The sequence below is a fragment of the Nipponia nippon genome, unplaced genomic scaffold (assembly GCF_047370975.1).
Source record: "Nipponia nippon isolate SJK-2023a ecotype South Korea unplaced genomic scaffold, ASM4737097v1 scaffold_2, whole genome shotgun sequence".
Classification (NCBI taxonomy): domain Eukaryota; kingdom Metazoa; phylum Chordata; class Aves; order Pelecaniformes; family Threskiornithidae; genus Nipponia; species Nipponia nippon.
Window position 1 is genome coordinate 8,854,718 of NW_028262336.1, and position 19,383 is coordinate 8,874,100.

General features: G+C 39.8%; 1 protein-coding gene across 1 annotated transcript; it reads left to right on the top strand.

The window, feature by feature from the left end:
* Nucleotides 1-1,648: 1,648 nt before the first annotated feature.
* On the top strand, nucleotides 1,649-19,356 carry ADGRG7 (adhesion G protein-coupled receptor G7). Its single transcript, XM_087756895.1, is given in 13 exon segments — nucleotides 1,649-1,756; nucleotides 2,276-2,367; nucleotides 2,693-2,811; nucleotides 2,896-3,009; nucleotides 4,770-4,930; nucleotides 6,379-6,537; nucleotides 8,066-8,178; nucleotides 9,959-10,323; nucleotides 11,915-11,996; nucleotides 12,991-13,152; nucleotides 14,173-14,329; nucleotides 15,215-15,434; nucleotides 19,106-19,356. Coding segments are annotated over 13 exon segments (2,088 nt in total). The 5' UTR covers nucleotides 1,649-1,663.
* Nucleotides 19,357-19,383: the final 27 nt, after the last annotated feature.

Consider the following 19,383-nt stretch of genomic DNA (forward strand, 5'->3'; position numbering starts at 1 on the left):
TCAGCTCAATATTGTATTTTCCCAGTACATAGGCTTCACTAAATGGTTCAAATGTCAAATCTTCTCTAAAGTAATATATAATATTAATGGTAGCTATTTCTAATGCTAATAAAGTACAACGTAAAGTTGCAACATCAGGTTATTCTGCTGCCATAAGGAATTTGGGGTTTTGCTGGGAGTTGTGATGTCGTGCTGCCATCTAGTGAGCCTGGGGCAGCTGGGGGTGCAAAGGGGGCTGCTAGGAGGCGGGAGGAGGAGGTGGGCGTGCTAGTGATCCAGAGCCCAGGTTTAAAAGGATTTTGTTTCTTTTAAATACAAATATTTACTTTGAATACAAGGTCATGCTAAAAGTCAGAAGTAAGAATAGTGAAAAGAGGCGTTCACGATGTACTCTTTGTTCATGGTGCATATGCAGATGTTGTCAGGTCAAATAGTATCATCTCCAGTACTTACAAATGCAAATTTCCTTCCTCCCTGTGCAACACATTCACCTTTCTTTCCTGCCATTCCAAGCTTTATAAACACTTCAAAGCTGCGTGATTGAATTAATCTTGATTTTGATAGCTCCCCAGCATAACCAATTTGAGAACAATTCAGTTATTGCAGCTATTCATTTAAGCTATTCATTGACTGGATTAGAAAAGGGATGACTTGATACACTGTTTAGTTGGTTTCCATAGCCTACAAAGGAAATTCTCCTGGTGATTAGCAGATTTTCTGTCTCTTTAAGTCTTATGGTTTCCTAGCTATACCTTCATATAACATACAGCTAATGCCTCATCTTTTTTTTTTTTTTTCTGTTCAGACTCTTAAGATACTATAGTAATTTATGCTCTGCCCATTAAGTGGTAACTGACTCAACTGGACCCAGTGTTTCTAGCAGTTCTTATCAGCATCTCCAGCACCAGAATATTTTCTTTGGTTTTTTCTACATTTATTCCAAGCTGACACTATATCCAACGTACTGAAGTGAGTATAATGTTCTCAGTGCAGGTTATGAGCACTGTGTTGAGAAGCACAATTATTCCAGATGACATTTCTCAAGTTTCTCTGATGGCTTTTAAAAAAATTCCATTCTGGCTATTTAAGGAATAGTGAAAGGTGTACAGAAGTTTATAGACTCAGAAGCTCAATGACCTCAAGACAAAGGGGAGGTCTTGCTGCTGCCTACAGCTACCTCATGGCAAGGTGTGGGGAACGATGGGGCCAGGCTCTTCTTCGACGTGCAGTTTTAGGTTAAGCAGCAATGGAGACAAGTGGCAACATGGGAAATTCCAATTAGATAAGAGAAAATTTTTCCCCTTGGTGCTGGTCAAACACAAGCAGGTTTCTGAGGGAGGCTGTGGATATTCAAAGTGAGTCCCTGAGCAGCTTGGTCTCAGCTGGCTCCGCTGGGCTAGGGGACCTCCAGGGTTCCCTTCCAACCCAAGCTACTCTGTGAGTCCATGAAATCATCTCCTAGGAAGAATTTGCAAATGCCACATACTTGACATGAACAGAAACAATTTAGACAATTTGATTTTATGTGAGAACGTTATAAAAGTGGTGACTCTCTTTCCTTTTCTCATTTTCTTTCTGTTGAATGGCATTTTCCTAACAGGTTGAAACTGTGGACTCCAGCAATGTTTCAGCTATTGCAAGTAACACTCAAATCCTCACCTCCATGCCAGAGGAACTCACCACACAGAACATCTCTGCTGCTGCGAACATTGCAGTGCAGATTCTGAAAAAGCCAAATATTTCAGAAGACTCTCAGGTGAGACTTATTAAGACTAAAATAAGACTTTTTTGGCTTAATATTTGGGATATCAGTTCTGTTCCCCCTCCACCAGCAGAAGGAACACTCCTTCCTCTTAGCTGCACATAATGCCACAATCAAATGCATTCATTTTGTCATTTAGCAGAGTTATTCAAGTAGCCTTGAGTGCATACTTGTGGAATCACTGCTGGGTCAGTTCTCAGAGCTGAGTGTAAATTTGTTTCTTATCAGCTATTTAGACTTGCATATATCTGAAATTCTAATACGAGCATCACTTGATGTTTAAGTTAATAATTTAATCTTTACTGTCTAAATTAATAAAAGTGTGGTATTTATGAACCCATTGATGCAAAGCTTGTGTTCTCTCGAATGGCATCCTGTACTTTTTTTACTTCGTTGCGTGTACTTTCAAGCAATGCTTATTAAGTGTTCTTACTTTGCCCATCCACTATGTAGCACATGGGGTGATTTATTTCAATTGCATTTGAATATTGCCTTTTTTTCTGCTTGTCTCAGGCATCTGTGGCAGTAATGGCTACAGTGAGTCAACTCTTGGATGCCAATGAAACAGAATTCACCCACAATAATCTTGTCAATGTTACAACAAGGTAACTTCAGCTTGTGCCATTTTTTTTCTTTTTTCAGATGTAGTAAACTGCATTTTCCCTTCTGTTTCAGGATGAAAGTGGTTCATGAACAAGTCAAGACATTTTTAGTGTTCAACTCCAATGTGCAATTTCATTGATTCAGTTGGTTTATACCAACATAAACAATTTTGGCTGGATTTTTCTGCTTTGGAGAAAGGATGAAGATAGGGAATGAGGAGCAGTTCCCGCTGGAGAACCAAGTCACAGAGGAAGCTCAGAAACTGAACCTGTAGCCGTATATTAACAAATAATGGTAATTTTTATCCCACTCATTATTTCAATGCAGCCTCACAAAAACAATGGAGGAATTTTCTTTGACTGGCAACATCTCACAGCCCAACATTGCAATCCAGTCTGCTCCACTGAAATTAAGTTCCTCTACAATTCTATTTTCGGCACAGAAAGGTAAGTCTCTGTGTGTTGTTGGATTTACCTGGACAAGGCGGTAGGTACCATAAATCCTAATGCATCCACTGCTAATTTTTGCAGATACAGCACTGGGCTATTATCAGTCAACAAAACTAGAAATACAGGAAAATGTCCCTGGGCTTATTGGTGACCTCAGTACTGAAGTTCAGATACTGTTGAACATTATAAATAGCAGTAAGTTCTTTCTCCTATGGAAAATTGCACCCGGGAAAATTCGGAATGAATATTCACTAAAAATCTCCTTTGGAAAAACAAACCCTTAGCCAATATAAACAATTAAATGTCGGTTTTTATGCATGCTGATGCCATACAGTGGTACAAGAAATGCATGTGTCAAATGAGCTGGATAATCTTATTTGTAGATTAATGCACATGTACGTGTAATGGGCAGAATGCTTTCGGTGTTTGGGACTTTTTCATTTGTTTTGTTTTCTGAAATTGAGAATGTAATGAATCTTTGACCATATCTCTACAGACATCAAGTTCAAGAGCTAGTACATACATACCTTGCCTGAAATCCAAAGACATCAACTGTTTCAACTAAAATTACTACTACTCTCAGGTGTCAGCCAAGACATACACATCCTCAAACCTACATATTGGGATAGTCTTTAATGGCATGGTCACACGGGATTTTTCCAGATGTCCATTACTTACACTCTGCAGTGCTCGGAGGATAAATTCGTGTTGCCGAAGAGAAAAAAAAAAAAAAAAAAGCTTATAGTTCCTCTGCTTCATTTGCTGAAGAAGCTGGTGGGTGTGGGAGAGCTGAGCTTTGAACATGTGCATTTTTACGACATGCTAAAAATCACACGAGTTTCAGATTGGGGACCTGAAACCAGCAGACTTGCTCAGTCTCTCTGTATAGTGACAGTAACACTAAGACATCACAGCACAAGAGTATAATGAAGGTGAAGTTTATGGAGTGCTTAGACATCACAATGCTGAACATCATTTATATACAAGCCCACAGGGAAATGAATAATTCAGTCCTCTCACCAGGGTTAGAAAAGACTTGACGACATAAATCAGGTAGCCCCACACACTCAGCAATGACAATTAAAAAAACACTGAATAGCTCATTAACTGGTCACCGTCCTTTCTGTTCACTGCCTCAGATAACATTCTTGTGGAAAATCAGTGTGATCATGTAATTAAAGCCTTTATCATAATGCCTGGATATGATAACACTTCCCCCAAGAGAGCTAGATTGAATGTACAGCTTGTCTTAAAAAAAAAAAATAGATTTCTTCAATAGTAAATGCACAATTGTGATATTTTTTAGATATAAAGTTAGATTAGTCTCTCTCAATGATCAAATCAGAGAGCGATCAAATCAATTTCTCTTGATCTTAAATAAAAAGTATAAAATCAAGAACAAAATCCATTATATAAACCAGGATTTTTGTTTCCTCACTTAAGCAATGATTAAGACTAGTGATTTAAATCACGTAGATAAAAATCTTTCTAATTTGGTACAAGAGTGCAAAAGAAACAGAGTCCAAAAGTTGGATCTGAAGGCAAAAGTCGAGCCAACCTCTTTTATCCTCTGAGCTCCTACTAACTGTAAATGTCCCTGGTGTTACTATTTCTTATTTAGTGTTATTAAAAGTCTGGCCATTTGGAGTGTGTGTATGTATTGGGATTTAGGATATTATTTTCCCCATTATCAGTATTTTTCCCCAGAAATTACATTAAGAGAAGGGTAATAATTATTTTCACACTCCACCTCAGCAAAAATTGAAGATGACTCTCTTGAGATTCATGGGAAGAGAAGCTCTTCTCTACTTCTTAAATGGATTCTAAATAAATATCTAAACAAAAATCTGCTGTAAATACTGGATGTGTGAAACAGCATAGCACAGGCTTCTTCAAAGGCACCAGCTTCTCTGATATCTGCTATCCATACCTACTTTTCCATTTGCCTCGTGAAGGTTCATCAGACAGTGGAAGAGTTGGCTTTGTCCTGTATCAAAATGACAAATTGTTCCAGTCAAGGATTTATCAGAGTCGCAATAGTTTCTCCAAACAAATCGTCTCTGGCAACATCGATGGTGGAAGAACCAGCAGTGTTGAAATAGCCTTCAGTCCCAAGGTAAGGCTCCGCAAGAAATGCCATGCTCAGTTTGATCCAGAGGCTGTCCTTGCCCTACTCCCTGTTTTCAGGACTTAGAGAAAGATACTCAAGGAGAGGGGTTTTTTTGGCATACTGCCTTGATTTCTGCCAATTAGTAGTTGAGAGAGTCTGTGAGATGTATAGGTGACATAAGTGAAGGGTATTTAGATAACGTGGCATAGAAAACATTTTTCAACATTTGTATTTAACACCTGATGTTACTGACTCAGTACTGCTAAACTAGGACGCTTGCAAGCAAAACTGTATTCCATAAAAAGTTTTAGGTATACCAGAATGGATTTGTCCTAGGGCAGCTTAGTCCTAAATCAAGAATGAAAAAAGCCAGGCCCTTGGAGGCCTTCTTTCCAGAAGACTATCAAAATTTTTGAAAACAAGAAAAAGTCAACATGACTGGTATAGCCCAATAAACCTACCAATGTGGGGAGTGTTCATTTTTCATACTATCTTTTAACTCCTGCTTCCAGTTAAAATCATTGTGTGTTTTGTTTTGACTTCCTCCCCCAGGAACTGATTCCAGATGTTACTGCTTTCTTGCAGAAAATGCTCTTTGTGAGTGCCCATTTGCCCAAATAACTGAATTTTTAGATAATATGTACTCATGTTTAGCATGGTTTCTTCAGAAAACAGTAGTTGACTTCTTCTTATAATATTTAACAAAGCTTTTAAGCTCAAATACATGCATATGATAGATCCGTAATCATCATTGTGGATCCATACAGTTAAGTGATCTGGAAAACAAGTGTTATTTCTAAGGAAATCACTGAAGCAACCTTATAATTGATTTTCTTGCCCCTACTTTTATTCCTCATTTTTAATTGAACTACCTAGTACTGCGAAGAGTTGCTTTCACTACTTATTTGCACTTCAGGCTGCTCGCTGCTTATTAAAAAGCAGTTCTAATTGCAGTACCCTGCAGAAGTATGTTGTCCGAAAATGACTGCATGCAGTTTGACATATGACTGCACGAGCACCACCGTGCTGCAGGAGGGGAGGGGATGGTTCATGGCATTTATCATTGTTTGCTTCCTGTTACAGTGTGGATTCAGCTCCGGTTGGCAGTAATTTATTGCTACTAATATCTGAAAGCTCTTGTTTGGCTTACGCAGAATTCATTTGGCAGTTATTTAATGCCTAGTCAATGTGCATCTGAACCATAATTACCTGAATAATTCACAGAAATAGGTAATTTCATTGGCAATCTTGTCTGAGAAAGGCACACAAAGTAAGTTCAAAATGCCAAATTATGCTGTTATTGATATCATTCATTAGGTTTACTGGAAACCCCATAAATCCCTTAGTAGCTGTCAGCTCCCCTTTCAGAGAATAATTGTCAGTTCACGCCGTTTGCTGGTGCATATCTGTTTATGTTTCTGTTTACTTTTTCTCCTTGCAATCCCAATCCATAGTACAACACATCTGAACTGCAGCTGTGCGATCATGCCTGTGTCTTTTGGGACTATACTGTCAACGACTGGAGCACCGCTGGCTGTGCAAAAGGAAGAGACCAGTTCTTGAGATGCAGGTGTAATCACACTACTAATTTTGCTGTCCTGAGGTAGGGCATTGTCCTTTCTTGAATGGGAAGAATTCGGGTTTTTTTCATTTGTTTAGTTGTTTTCAACTGCAAGACCAGCATGCCAATGTAAGGGAGTAGGTGTGCTGAGCTAGAAGGCACAGGAGTTTAAGATATCCCCAGGTACTTGTTTCTGTCTCTGACATTCGTTATTCTTTCAGTATTTATTTCAGCTTCTCTAAACAAACCACTCCCTGGGTAAAATCACATACCTGTGGTCACTGACTTCAGGAGTGCCAGGATTTCAGAGTTCCTTTTTATTCTGTCTTCCTAGAACAGCATTTCCATATTTATAACCTTTACTTGTCTCTGTATTTCCCTTTATCTTATGCATGGCCTTATTGCATAAAATGACTATATTCTAAGAGAAGATTCCCATCTATTTATGCAAAGGCAACAGTATTTTCTGTTTCACTGAATGCGTTTACATTTACTTGCTGTTCTTTTGTCACTATACAAACAAAGACTGGTTTTGATTTGTAATTCTTTACAATATCTTACCTTAGACCTTATAGAATCATAGAATAGAATCACAGCATCATTTAGGTTGAAAAAGATCTGTAAGATCAAGTCCAACCATTAACCCAGCACTGCCAAGTCCACCACTAAACCACGACCCTAAGTGCCACATCTACACATCTTTTAAATACCTCCAGGGATGGAGACTCAACCAATTCCCTGGGCAGCCTGTTCCACTGCCTGACAATCCTTTCGGTGAATAAATTTTTCCTAGTATCCAATCTAAACCTCCCCTGGCGCAGCTTGAGGCCGTTTTCTCTTGTCCTATCGCTTGTTACTTGGGAGAAGAGACCAACCCCCACCTCGCTACAACCTCGTTTCAGGTAGTTGTAGAGAGTGATAAGGTTTCCCCTCAGCCTCCTCTTCTCCAGACTAAACAACCCCAGCTCCCTCAGCCTCTCCTCATAAGACTTGTGCTCCAGACCCTTCACCAGCTCCGTTGCCCTCCTTTGGCCACGCTCCAGCACCTCCATGTCCTTCTTGTAGTGAGGGGCCCGAAACTGAACACAGGATTCGAGGTGCGGCCTCACCAGTGCCGAGTACAGGGGGACGATCACTTCCCCAGTCCTGCTGGCCACACTATTTCTGATACAAGCCAGGATGCTCTGGGCCTTCTTGGCCACCTGGGCACGCTGCTGGCTCATGTTCAGCCAGCTGTCAACCGAAAGTCCTCAGAAGTCAAAATTCAGAATGCACATCAGTACGAAAAGTTAAAGCTACTCTCTCCAGTCTGTGTTGCCTTTCATTTTGCTATGAATAATTTAATCTGCTATTTTGCTAAATATTTGATTGACAATGTTAAGTCTCTGTTTGGAGTTGTTCACAAAGTTCTCTAGTTTTGAGGTCCAGAATAATTTTGTGTGAGCTGAAAATTTTGGCAGTGGCTACCAAAGGTCATAACTTTACTAAAACATTTTCATTTCCATGTGCAACTAGAAACACAAATTTTAGAAAGAAAATTATGTCTTCTCATCTTATAACTGGTACAATTTGTTTTCTAGGCCTTTCAGATAAAATATAAGTATGCAAAGCCTTTGGACTATATTTCTTATGTTGGTGTTGGATTATCCATTGCTGGTCTGGTCATTACCATTTTGTTTCAGATATTCACTAGGTAAGAGTGAAGATGTAAAACTGCAAGTATTTTACGCTAAGTTACAATATTTTGCTCTGTTTATAGTTTGAGGAAAACAAAGAGAATACCCAGTTTAGAACATATTGCAATAGTATTGATCAGCAAATAATATTAAAAATAAAAGAGCTAATGATGTAGCATAGCTTGGGAAGTAAGTGTGGCTTACTGGTTAAAGTGAAGACACAAGATGTCTCAGCCATGCCACTCACCTAGATGAAACTTTAATCTTTTTGTTAATATTAATCTTTTGATGTGAGGGTATCTATATATATGATTATTATTCAATAAATCCACCTTCAAAAAGTGAGATTTGAAAAGTAATGATATAACAGAGTACGGAAGAGGCCAGTCTGTTAAAAGGACAAGCCTTTTGCAGGAAGCACTGGGCACGGCTGCTGACAAGAAAAATCTTCCCATTGCTTTGACAGGGCAGCTATAAGATAATAAAGCAGGCAGAGTGTGCTACTGAGGATTAAGTCAAGGGCTGATCATTTTACCATGGACTCCCATCATCATGTCTAAAAATTTGATCTCTGGGTTATGTCCCAGAGTGCCATTTGTCCCACCTACATAGGGTAAAGGCAGTCTGCCATTCCTGTTGCATTTCATGTCCTCCGCTGCCATATCTGTTACTACGCTGGCCAGGCAGTTGACAACACAGACCCAGCACTGTATATTGCTATGTTGATCCATGCTATATGTTGAGGTGTTTAGTTCATTACTCTCACTTAATATTAGGCTTTTAAAATGTATAACAATATTCCATCACCAGTACAACCTCCTTTTTATTTTCCTGTATGCCCTATACCCTGGTATTACCAGTTACCAATATGCCTGTTATGCTGGTGACTTCATATTAAGCTAGTCATTTCAGCCCACTGTCTTACGACTTAGACTTTTAGCATTCACGTAGAAGCATATATATCAGTCCTCAGGTCCTCTTCTTGCTATCCTATTTAAATGTTACTCTGCTTTCTGTTGCCTATTTGATAGCTTCCATACTCTATTGCCTTCTGTTTACAAAACATCTGTAGAGAACAGATGATTTCAAAGCACCATGATTGTACAGCAATGTAGGTTATGTACACTTCTTGTGCTACAGTTTTATTGTGAGTGATTTAATTCAAATACAATTGCAGCAAACTTGCTTGGTGGACGTGCCTGTGATTAATGGCATCATGTGATTCTCCCTTGACCAAGGAGCAAAGTCATGCCAACAGAGTTGTAGTTATATTAGATGAATGCATGTTTCTCATCCTGCTTGCAGTAATGTAGATTTGGAGCAATTCCGTCAAGGTCAATGTATTTAAGATTGTAGGAGCTTCCAGACTCTGCCTTTTAAATGCATTTATAAGACAGCTTTTGGAGATGGGGGTTTACTATTCTCTTGTACCTTGACAAGTGTTTAGAAATACTTGTCTTAAGCTATTCCACCTCTTAACACTGAAGAAAAGGATTCTAAAAAGAGCAGAGTGGAAGAAAGAAAATGCATCCCAAATGCTGTTGGAAAGGGTCCAGTCCTAGAAGGTGCTGGGTATTCTCTGTTCTAGTTGACATCAGACAAAACTGATGGATTTGGTAAGCTGTCTGAGAGTAATGACAGTGTAGAATTCTGCAAACAAGTTATTGCTTTGTTTTCTGTCTGTATTAAAGACTGCACACTCTAGCTTGCTTTTAATATCAATGGAAATGAGGAAATATTTAACATTTTTTCTTATTTTGCTTTATTTTTTTCTCCTAAATGTATGCCTACCAGTAGGAAAACTCGAAAGCCATCTGTAACATGGATGTTAGTGAGTCTCTGTTTCTCTATGCTCATTTTTAACATCGTCTTCATCTCTGGAATTGAAAACCAAAATGCCAGGAATCACAGCAGCAATACCACCAGCTGCTACCAGCAATACCTTCCTTATGACGCCGCCAGTAACACCTTACTCACATCTGACATGGTAGATCCTCCCGCAGACTCCTGGTGTACAGTTGTGGCTGTCTTACTGCACTATTTTTTGTTGGCGACATTTATGTGGACAGCACTCAATTCTGCCCAGTTGCACTCACTGCTGCTTAGAGCTCTGAAGCCCCTGCCTGGACAGTTCCTCGTAACCATGTCAGGAATTGGATGGGGTAAGATTTAAAGTCATATATATGGCAACTCTTACCAAAGTATCAGTACATAGTACATTCAGGGAGAGTTGTAAAGATAGTAGATTGGTAGGGAGCAATTATAATCAGTGTCTCTCTGGTTTAGCACAACATGATTTAATAAATAATCCCCTGTTACTGCTCACGCTCCTGGTATAAGCTGAGCTTGTTTTCATTGTCCTGATACGGCACTGAAACCGATAGCTTGTTCGCTAGCACAGCCACATAGGTCTGTTGCATGCAGGAGAAATTTTCACTGTAATCAAGGCACTCAACAACCTGTTTCTGTCCACTAAGTAAAAAATCTTTCAGATACGGTGATTGCATATGTGGACTCAAACTCTTCATTTAGATATCTCTGAGATTCCCCATGACCTCAGCCAGAGCCTTGTATGCATCCAAAAGCAAGGACTGACTCACATTATTGGTCACATATTATTTATTAATAAGCAAAGAGCACATTCTTAAGACAGTACAGCAGTTAGCAGCAACACTGCAGGCTGAAAGGGAACTCCTTCAAGGACTGAATAATGCAGACAGATGCCCACTAGGTAAAGTAAAAATCTCAGCTTCCTTCAAGACACTCTTCAAATACAGCGTACAGTGATACCTGCCTTTTCCACATTGTGTATTCAGCTTGTGTGCTGGGTTGTTTCCGACGGCATCTACCAAGCAGTTTTAGATCCTGATTGTTTTATTATGTTTTGCATTTGAGTGGAGGTAGAGGCAATTCCTCTAAAACTTCTAGAATTTGGACTACACGTGCAAGCCAGGAAATGTTCAGTGAAAGCTGTCTGGCTAGGCACCACTGTGCTCCATGTATATTTGCATGACAGCACAGCATTAGGTTCTTCACTGTGTCCTGGCACTAGTTACACGTCCGAAATAGCATGGTTCTGACTCACTCCTTTTCAGACCTACTTTGAGAGCACAACAAATACTTGGCAGTCTGGAAGGTGGCTAGTAGGGCTGAAGGAGGGAGAGAACAGGAAAAGACTTTAAGAAGCAGGTTTATTTCCCAGGCAAAAACGCGTGTGGGAGGCTCCTTCCCATGAGACGTGTCGCTTAGACTCTTCCAACAGGCAGGAAGCGAAGCAAAGGCATCGAGGAGGCAACCCCACACTGCCTTGCTTCTCGGAGGGCACAAGTTACCCTCTGCATCAAGCTGGTATGAAATGTAATGGTGCTCGGTGCAGACTTTTTCTTAAATTACTTTCCCACTGCTGACAAGAGGGTAGGATTGCACAGCTGTGATGAGGGAGTCAGTACAGCACAGGAAAGAGTTTGCTTTATCACCATTGGCGTTGTCTTTGGAAGCTGTGTTGAAGCTCTCTAACGGCAAAAATCAGCAAGTCATGGACATGAGCTGACCTCAGAAAAATAGAGCTCACAGCCCTCAGTCCTGCCTTTTCTCTAGGCTATAGAAAACCCACTTAGCTTGGTGCAAGGCAGATAAAACAGAGCTCTTAAAATCTATGGATTTTAGGAGGCAAGAAGCTATTTGTGTGGAAGGGAGATAAAGTACGCCTATGCAACCGAACAATAAATTGGTAATGTCTCTCCTATTAATTAGGAATCCCTGCTGTAGTAGTTGCAATAACACTTGGAGCTACTTACAGAGAAGGAAAAGCTTTAAACTACCGGCAAGAAGAATTGTAAGTTCATGTATTATTACAATACTTGCTATTCCACACCTTTTGTGATGGCTTATTATTAATACAATTCTAGATTTATTGTTGGTGTACTATTTTGTATATCTAAGTACTGAAAAGAAAACAAAACTCTTCACTCAAGCTAAAGATTCACTATAAGGAATTGCAGTTTCTCCTCACTAAGGATTTAGGCTACTGGATCCACATCTACCTTGAACCCTCCTGCAAGATCCCCTGTGACTTTAAATGGAAGCTGTAGATGCTCTTGGCCTAACTGAAATTCAAGACCTTCATTTAAGTGCATAACTGCATTTCAGTACCTAAACTTAATCCTCCCATTTATTTAAAATCTTTCTGGCCAACATAACTATATCCCTATTCACCCTATGTTTTTGGTATCTGCATTTTAGCGCCCACATACCAAAGCAGGCTATCAGGCTTACAATGTACCTTGGTGATAGGGGATGATACAGAAAAAGGTAGACTTCTTTGGGAAACATAAACACAAACCCCCTTCCACGTGGTGGCCATCTCCTGATACTCATTTAAGGAGTGTTGACTTCCAACTTGAGATTATTTGGCAATGAAAAAAAGAGGTAAAAACTATTGCAGGATAACCCTGTCCTCCTGAAGTTGCCCTTGGTTTTGTTTCAACCTTCGTCCATTAGGTCTCCCCTATTAATCTTTAGCTCTATTATAATATATACTGTAAAGATAAACCTGCATATGATGGCCAGATATCTATTTTGTTAGTTATACTGCACCTTATTATATTTCTCTATGCAGTTTGTTTGATAAATCGTTCTGCATTCCCCAGAGAAAGGGAAGTGTGATCGAAAGCCCTCGGTTTTCAAGGAATGGTTGCCTTTCAGAGACAGGTTAACATGACCTAGAAAGCCCTATGAGGTTTTTCAGGATGAAAAGTGGAATATTATTTTGTTTTGTTTTGGTATTCTGAATAACATGCCTAACAAATGGCCTCTCTTTATATTAAAAGTTGCTGGCTTGCAGCACTGGATCAAAATCAGAATTTCAGCATGCAGAAGCCCATGTTGTGGTCATTCCTTTTGCCAGTAGCACTCATACTCCTGTTTAACATCAGCATCTTCATCAAAATCACAGTCTCTGTGCTATGGAAGAAGAACAAGAATTTGACAAGGTGAGACGGCATAGGACTCCTCAGGTCTTTCAGCAAATGTATTCCCCGGTCTCTTGTCACCAGCTCAGACTTTCTTGTCACAAACTCAGATTTTTGACAAAAACTTTTGCTTTAAAGAAATATATACTTAAAGAAGTCAGAAAATGAAGTCCATTGTTGCAATGGGTCAGCCTTTGTGCAGGTGCATATCAGTGAACATTATTTCAGGCTTTTGCCCCCCCTTTTTTTTTTGGTTGCAGTGTCACTCAACTTGACTTCCACGAAGGTCATCCCTGATTTATATCAATATAAGTGAAAGCTGAGCTGGGTCCAAATGAGCCAAATGAGAATTACGAATTTCTCAGCACATCTGAATGTCAAGCCAGTTCTCTAGTAGCTTTGAAGCAGATTTACTTGCTCAATTTTACATCAACACTCCATATATTGTCACAGGCTGCGTGTTACCAACTCTGCAGTGTACATTGTATTATTTGAAAGGGAATTGCTTTAATTTTTATTAATCCCACAGAACTGATCTGTTCAACAAAACTTTGCCCCACTTCTTCATTCCTTTTATGTACAATTTTCATGGTTGGCGCAAACCAAAATACCTTATCTCTGACTCCTCTCAGGCTTGAGAGAAATTGGATATCCAAACGTCTTTGGCAGCTTATTCTTATATTGAAAACTGAGCACATTTGGATTGAAGTTATAAGCATTTTAAAAAGCTTATAATAGCTAATGTATTAATTTTCAGTGCTTCTTGTTGCATTGGTAAACCTCACTTTTTTGTTAAAGAAAGATACATCCAAGCTACATATTCCAAACACAGATTATTCTGATAAGCTTGGATAGATTTCTTTTTCTGGATTTCTTCTCTGGGTGATACCCCAAACATATGTAGGGAGGTGTGTGTTCTCAACTCACCTGAATAACACTCTTTGCACTATAGCCCTGAATAAATAAAATAGAAAGGTTAAAACTCAAAAGATATTAAATGGTATAGAGAAAGATTTAATAATTTTTGGTGTGTGTTTCTAGGAATAAAAAGGATTCATTTATGAAAAAGATGATTGGCACTATCTCTATAGTTGTAGTGCTCGGAATCACCTGGACGATAGGCTACCTCATGTTAATAAGTCATGAAGAAACAAGTCTGGTTTTCAGCTATCTGTTCTGCATTTTGAATGCTACCCAGGTAAAGTATTTAGCAATTCTGAGACTAATAATTGAGATAATGGGAAAAAAGATGTCGAATGGAATTGTTCTATAGCCTGGTATAGTCTGGGAACTTGTTGGAAAGCAGTTATAGGGATTCAGAATTTTTGTTCAGAAAGGGATGCTATCCCTCATCTGTCACTCCTAACACTTTTTCCATTGTGCAAATCAATGTGGGATTTTATTTCAAGGTCACCACTGAAAAGACCTTCCTGTCTGAGCAGCTTCTCTTATACTAAATCATATATAAAATTATATTCAGAGTGAATATCAGGAAAAAATGTCCGCATCAGCTGTGGGAGAGTCCCAGGGAAGTAACTAGAGTTTCATGGCTTCACAATGATTCTGGATAAAAGTCTACAGGAAAGCGCCTGCCTCTTTTTCTCCCATGACCCTGCTGGATTCTTGGCTTTATATTCATACAAGGCATATGAAGTACTTGGGAGTAATGGATCCTTCATTATTACACCACTGAATGTTTTCTACAAAACAGCTAATATGTGAAAATCCCCTTATACCTAAATATTAAGTTCTTTACTATCAGTTAGATGTACTGAAAACTGAGGGCCTGTACACATGGGGGGATCAGATCTGCAAACTCTCCATACAAAAAGTCCTGAAATGATTATTGCTATACTGATGGACGGATTATACCCGTGATTTAAAACTGACATAATGAACAGAGATAGAACACAGATCCACCTATTTAAAACCATGAGACCTTTTTCTTTTTTTGACTCGGGATCCTCCTGATAAATGCTTGAAAGGAGAATAATCTGACTAATTGACTAACTGCCTCAATTGACTAATCTTTTTCTGGGTTTATCAGCAAAATATTAACTCCACACTTTCATTTACTCTACAGGGGCTTCAGATTTGTATTCTGTACACTTTCAGATCACCAATCTTCAAGCAAAAAGTTTCCGAAGTGTTTCCTGTTTTCTGGGTGCTAGAGGTACCCCTGTACCTGCATTCAAAAACTTACACCATTGCAAAATCAGAGTCTGCAAAACATCCACGGGAAACTTTCAGACCAATCCAGACCTTTTCAGAGAATATTTCCTTGTCTACCTTCCCTAAATGGCGTTAGAAACCTGCCAATACGTGAAATATAATCCTGCATTTTTCATGGTTTGTTTTATGCAGGTCTCACAGGTAGCTTGAACGACAGACATAACACTCCAACTGCAGGTAGCTCGAAATAGATCATAAGCCAAGACCACCGGGAATCAAAAGCAGGACCACACGCTAGCAAGGCTGTGCGATTATTAAGCAGCGATGCAGCGCTAGATCCTCTCGATACTACTTGTACTGCATATCACTGAGGAAGGTCTTTGAAAGGAGTTGAGGTTATTATAGTTTTATATTACAGTCAGATGTATAGAACTTGCTCTATTTATGCCCTTCTCATTTTTCAGGCCTGTTGAACATGTTTACCTAGCCTATGCACTCTAGCTCTCGTCTCCCTTTTGGAAGAACAATTTCAATTTAATTAGAAACCAAAAGGTAAATCAACAAACAGCACAGTTCTTGTTGTCTCTGGGTCCAGATTCTACTTACTACTTCCGTAATATGTTGCCTTGGTCTTAACAGAAGAAAATCTGTATCTTACAATGGTATTTTCAATTTGCCAGCTAAAACTTCTTTATTATGAATGGTAATTAGACAAAATATTCTCTTTTCATATGAGAAAATGAAAAAAAAAAAAAGAAGTTAGATGCTTGAAGGAACAGGCTAGGAAAGAAATTTGTTATAAATATGTAACATAGGTCCTATTCACATCACCCCCAGCATTAGCCTGTGGTAGGAGGCACGCTCGCTTTCGGAGGCGGATGGGTGTTACCAGAACTGAAGCTGGGGCGCTTCAGTTAGCGCCCTGCTCTGAACTGTCTTTGGGCTGCACCTTTCTCTCTGTCCTTTGGCTTTATGGGGAGCTTGGAAGAGGGATCCCTTGACCTAGGCATTAAGAGTTTGGCTTCTAAACTTAGGCTATAAGTAAATATAAACCCTCCCCCTTCTCCGTCCACCTTTTATTAATATTATTCAGTACAAAAAGGTTGAAAGCAATGTCAAAGGGAGAGGGGGGAAGAGTTTCTGGCTGTTGAAGTGAGGAGTAAGGGAAGAGAAGCGTACCTCGATGGAAAGAAGCGCATGGCGGCCTGAGCAGAACCGGTGTGTGAAGTGCAAGCAGCTCTTCCTACTTGGTGACTGAGCAAAGCTGTAAGGTCCACTGTAGTGGGTTCGTGTCTGAAGAACGGGAGCCGTTATACTGACTCATCCCATTCTCTCCTGTCTGAGAAAAAAGCCTGAGAAATTTAGATAGGTAATTTTTAAAAATCTTATTTATTTTGTTCTCTGAACAAATACATTTGTAACTTTTGCCATCTTTGGTTTGAATAAAATAGGAACACCATGTTGAATTTTAAATAATCTGGTTTAAGAAAAGTGATCAGATTTACCTCCCTCTCTTGTTTTTTCTGAAAATGAATGTGGTGTGTTTTGAAAACTTCCAAGCTGCTCCAAATAAGGTCATGGGCATGATCAAATGCGATGGCTGAACGTGTAGGGGTAGCACCTCTGAGTACACTGGGCATCGTACATGAGACTTTCTGAACATTTTCATAGAAGTGTTTCAGTGGTCCTGAGAAGTTCTCCGTGCCTTAGAAATCCATGCTTTCTCTATGAAGCAGAAAATAAATGTTCTTTCGCATTGATAAGCCTCCAAACAGAGCAGTCATATCAGATACAAAGCTGAAGTTCATCACCACTGCTCCAGAAAAGGCAGAGAAGGTCATTAAATGTCATCTAGGAACAGTAATTCATACTATTTTTTTTGGATTGGAAGTTTATGTTTCGATGGGTATCCATTTTTTTATTTGTAAATCAAATGTATAACACCTGCCTTTGTCAATTCCTCCAATTTCATTGAAGAAAGAGTGTTTTAGAAATTATAGTGTGGTTTAGGAAGGATAATATTTGATCATGTTGTAAAACACAGCTAGACACTGTGAGGATGGCTCCTTGAATGGCTGATAATATTTTCTAGTCTTTGATATTTTTCCCCACAAACAAAAATATTCTCTAAAGCACATCCCATTTCATTTTGAACACAGGTATTTTAAAAACCTAATAAATATATTGTCTCAATATTATACCAAAACCCAAGCAAAAAACCCAAGAAGATTCTGAAGGCCTCAATTGGAAAAGTGTTGACTTTTTACTCATTAAATTAAACATCCTGTATCTAGGTATTGCAGACGTTAATAAAGTGCTGTTACAGCGAACACTGAGCATGTCTCACCTAACATAAAACGTCTTTAGCATTAAAAAAACCAGAAAATTATACATTCTACAGCTTTTTTTTTTTTTTTTTCATGCAGGGAATCCTAGTTTCGTAAATGGAACAAAAAAAAAAGGAATGTCCTGAAAGGAGGCTGTAGCGAGGTGGGGGTCAGTCTCTTCTCCCAAGAAACACGCAATAGGACGAGAAGAAATAGCCTCAAGTTGCACCAGGGGAGGTTTAGATTGGATATTGGGAAAAATTTCTTCACCAAAAGGGCAGTCAGGCCCTGGAACAGGCTGCCCAGGGAAGTGGTGGAGTCCCCATCCCTGGAGGTATTTAAAAGATGGGTAGATGTGGTGCTTAGGGACATGGTTTAGTGGTGGACTTGGCAGTGCTGGGTTAACAGTTGGACTCAATGATCTTAAAGGTCTTTTCCAACCTAAATGGTTCTACGACTCTATGATTCTAAAGCAAATCAGAGTCTGCAAAATCTTTTTCAGGTTATATGCTTAGTTATTACAGGAACAATAGTTCAGCTCTTATCTACACGTGGAATATATTGATCTTAATAACGTAGTGAACTTTGGTATGCTTTGTGATACATGGGCTTTAAGGATCACGAAGTTTCTTCTTGTTAACACTTTAGAAACACGGCTTTGATAAAGTAATGGAGAAGGACTGAATCATCAGTACAAAGGTATGAAACATGAGCAGCAGAGAGCGTAATGAATGGAAAAGTCCTATTTTCCAGATCTCCTGTATTTTTAAAAGCAAAGAGATGATTTTTTTTTCATTGAAAATGCCCAAATTATTTCTAAATATTTTCTAATACTTATCAAAGCAGTCTGCTGAACCAAGACCCTCCACCTCCTCGAAATATTTAGAATTGATAACGTGTATCATATTTAGCTTTTTCCACCTCTGTTTCAGTGTGAATAACACCTGCTTATTGCTAGTTGGACTTGTTATTACATTCCTCTAAGCAGACACAAATACTACAAAAAACAAACTCCTATGATTTTTTTCTTGTCCCAGCAGAAATTGCCATTTGGAAGCCTTGCTTTTCAAGACACTGAAGAAAAAGGTGTCTTTTCAGAGGCATCTCTGACTCCAGGGTATAAGTAACTACAGCTGCGCTTCAGCTAGCTCTGCGTAGGTACTCCTGTCATGCGTACGAGCAGGTGTAGCTTCACTTATAAATGGGGAAAGGCAGCAGCAATCTCAGAGGTTCTCCAGCCGCAGGTGGCGCGGGAGGCACCTTAGCACGCCGTTCTTGCATCCTCCGCAAAGAAAACTCAGGCAGGCAGCTCCAGATTCAGGCTTTTCTCTCTTAGGCGGAGAGGGTTGGTAGGGGCTGCCTGGAAGGACAGCCTTCTCACGCAAATGCCGTTCGGAGGGTGAGCGGGCTCTCTGCGTGAGCGTGGCGTCACCCGACCAGTGACGTGGAGTTTAACGGCTGATTTTTCACCCCAGCACCGCCGGCATACGAGGGTCAAGGCTCGCATTTCGACACAAGCCCTGTTGCGCTGCTGCAGCTCAGCCACCGGTTACCGCTGCGGCCGCGCCTCCCGCGCTCGGGCCGCAGCCGGAGGTGCCACCCGCGGCTCCCCGAGGGCCGGGGCGTCACCCTTACCTCGGCGGTACGCATCACCCCGGTGGCCGGCTTCTCTGTTCTGGGGAAAGAGTCTGAAAGGGTTTTGCCCCAAAGTCGGGCTTTTTGGTAAATACCGGCTAAAAAAACCCACAAACCC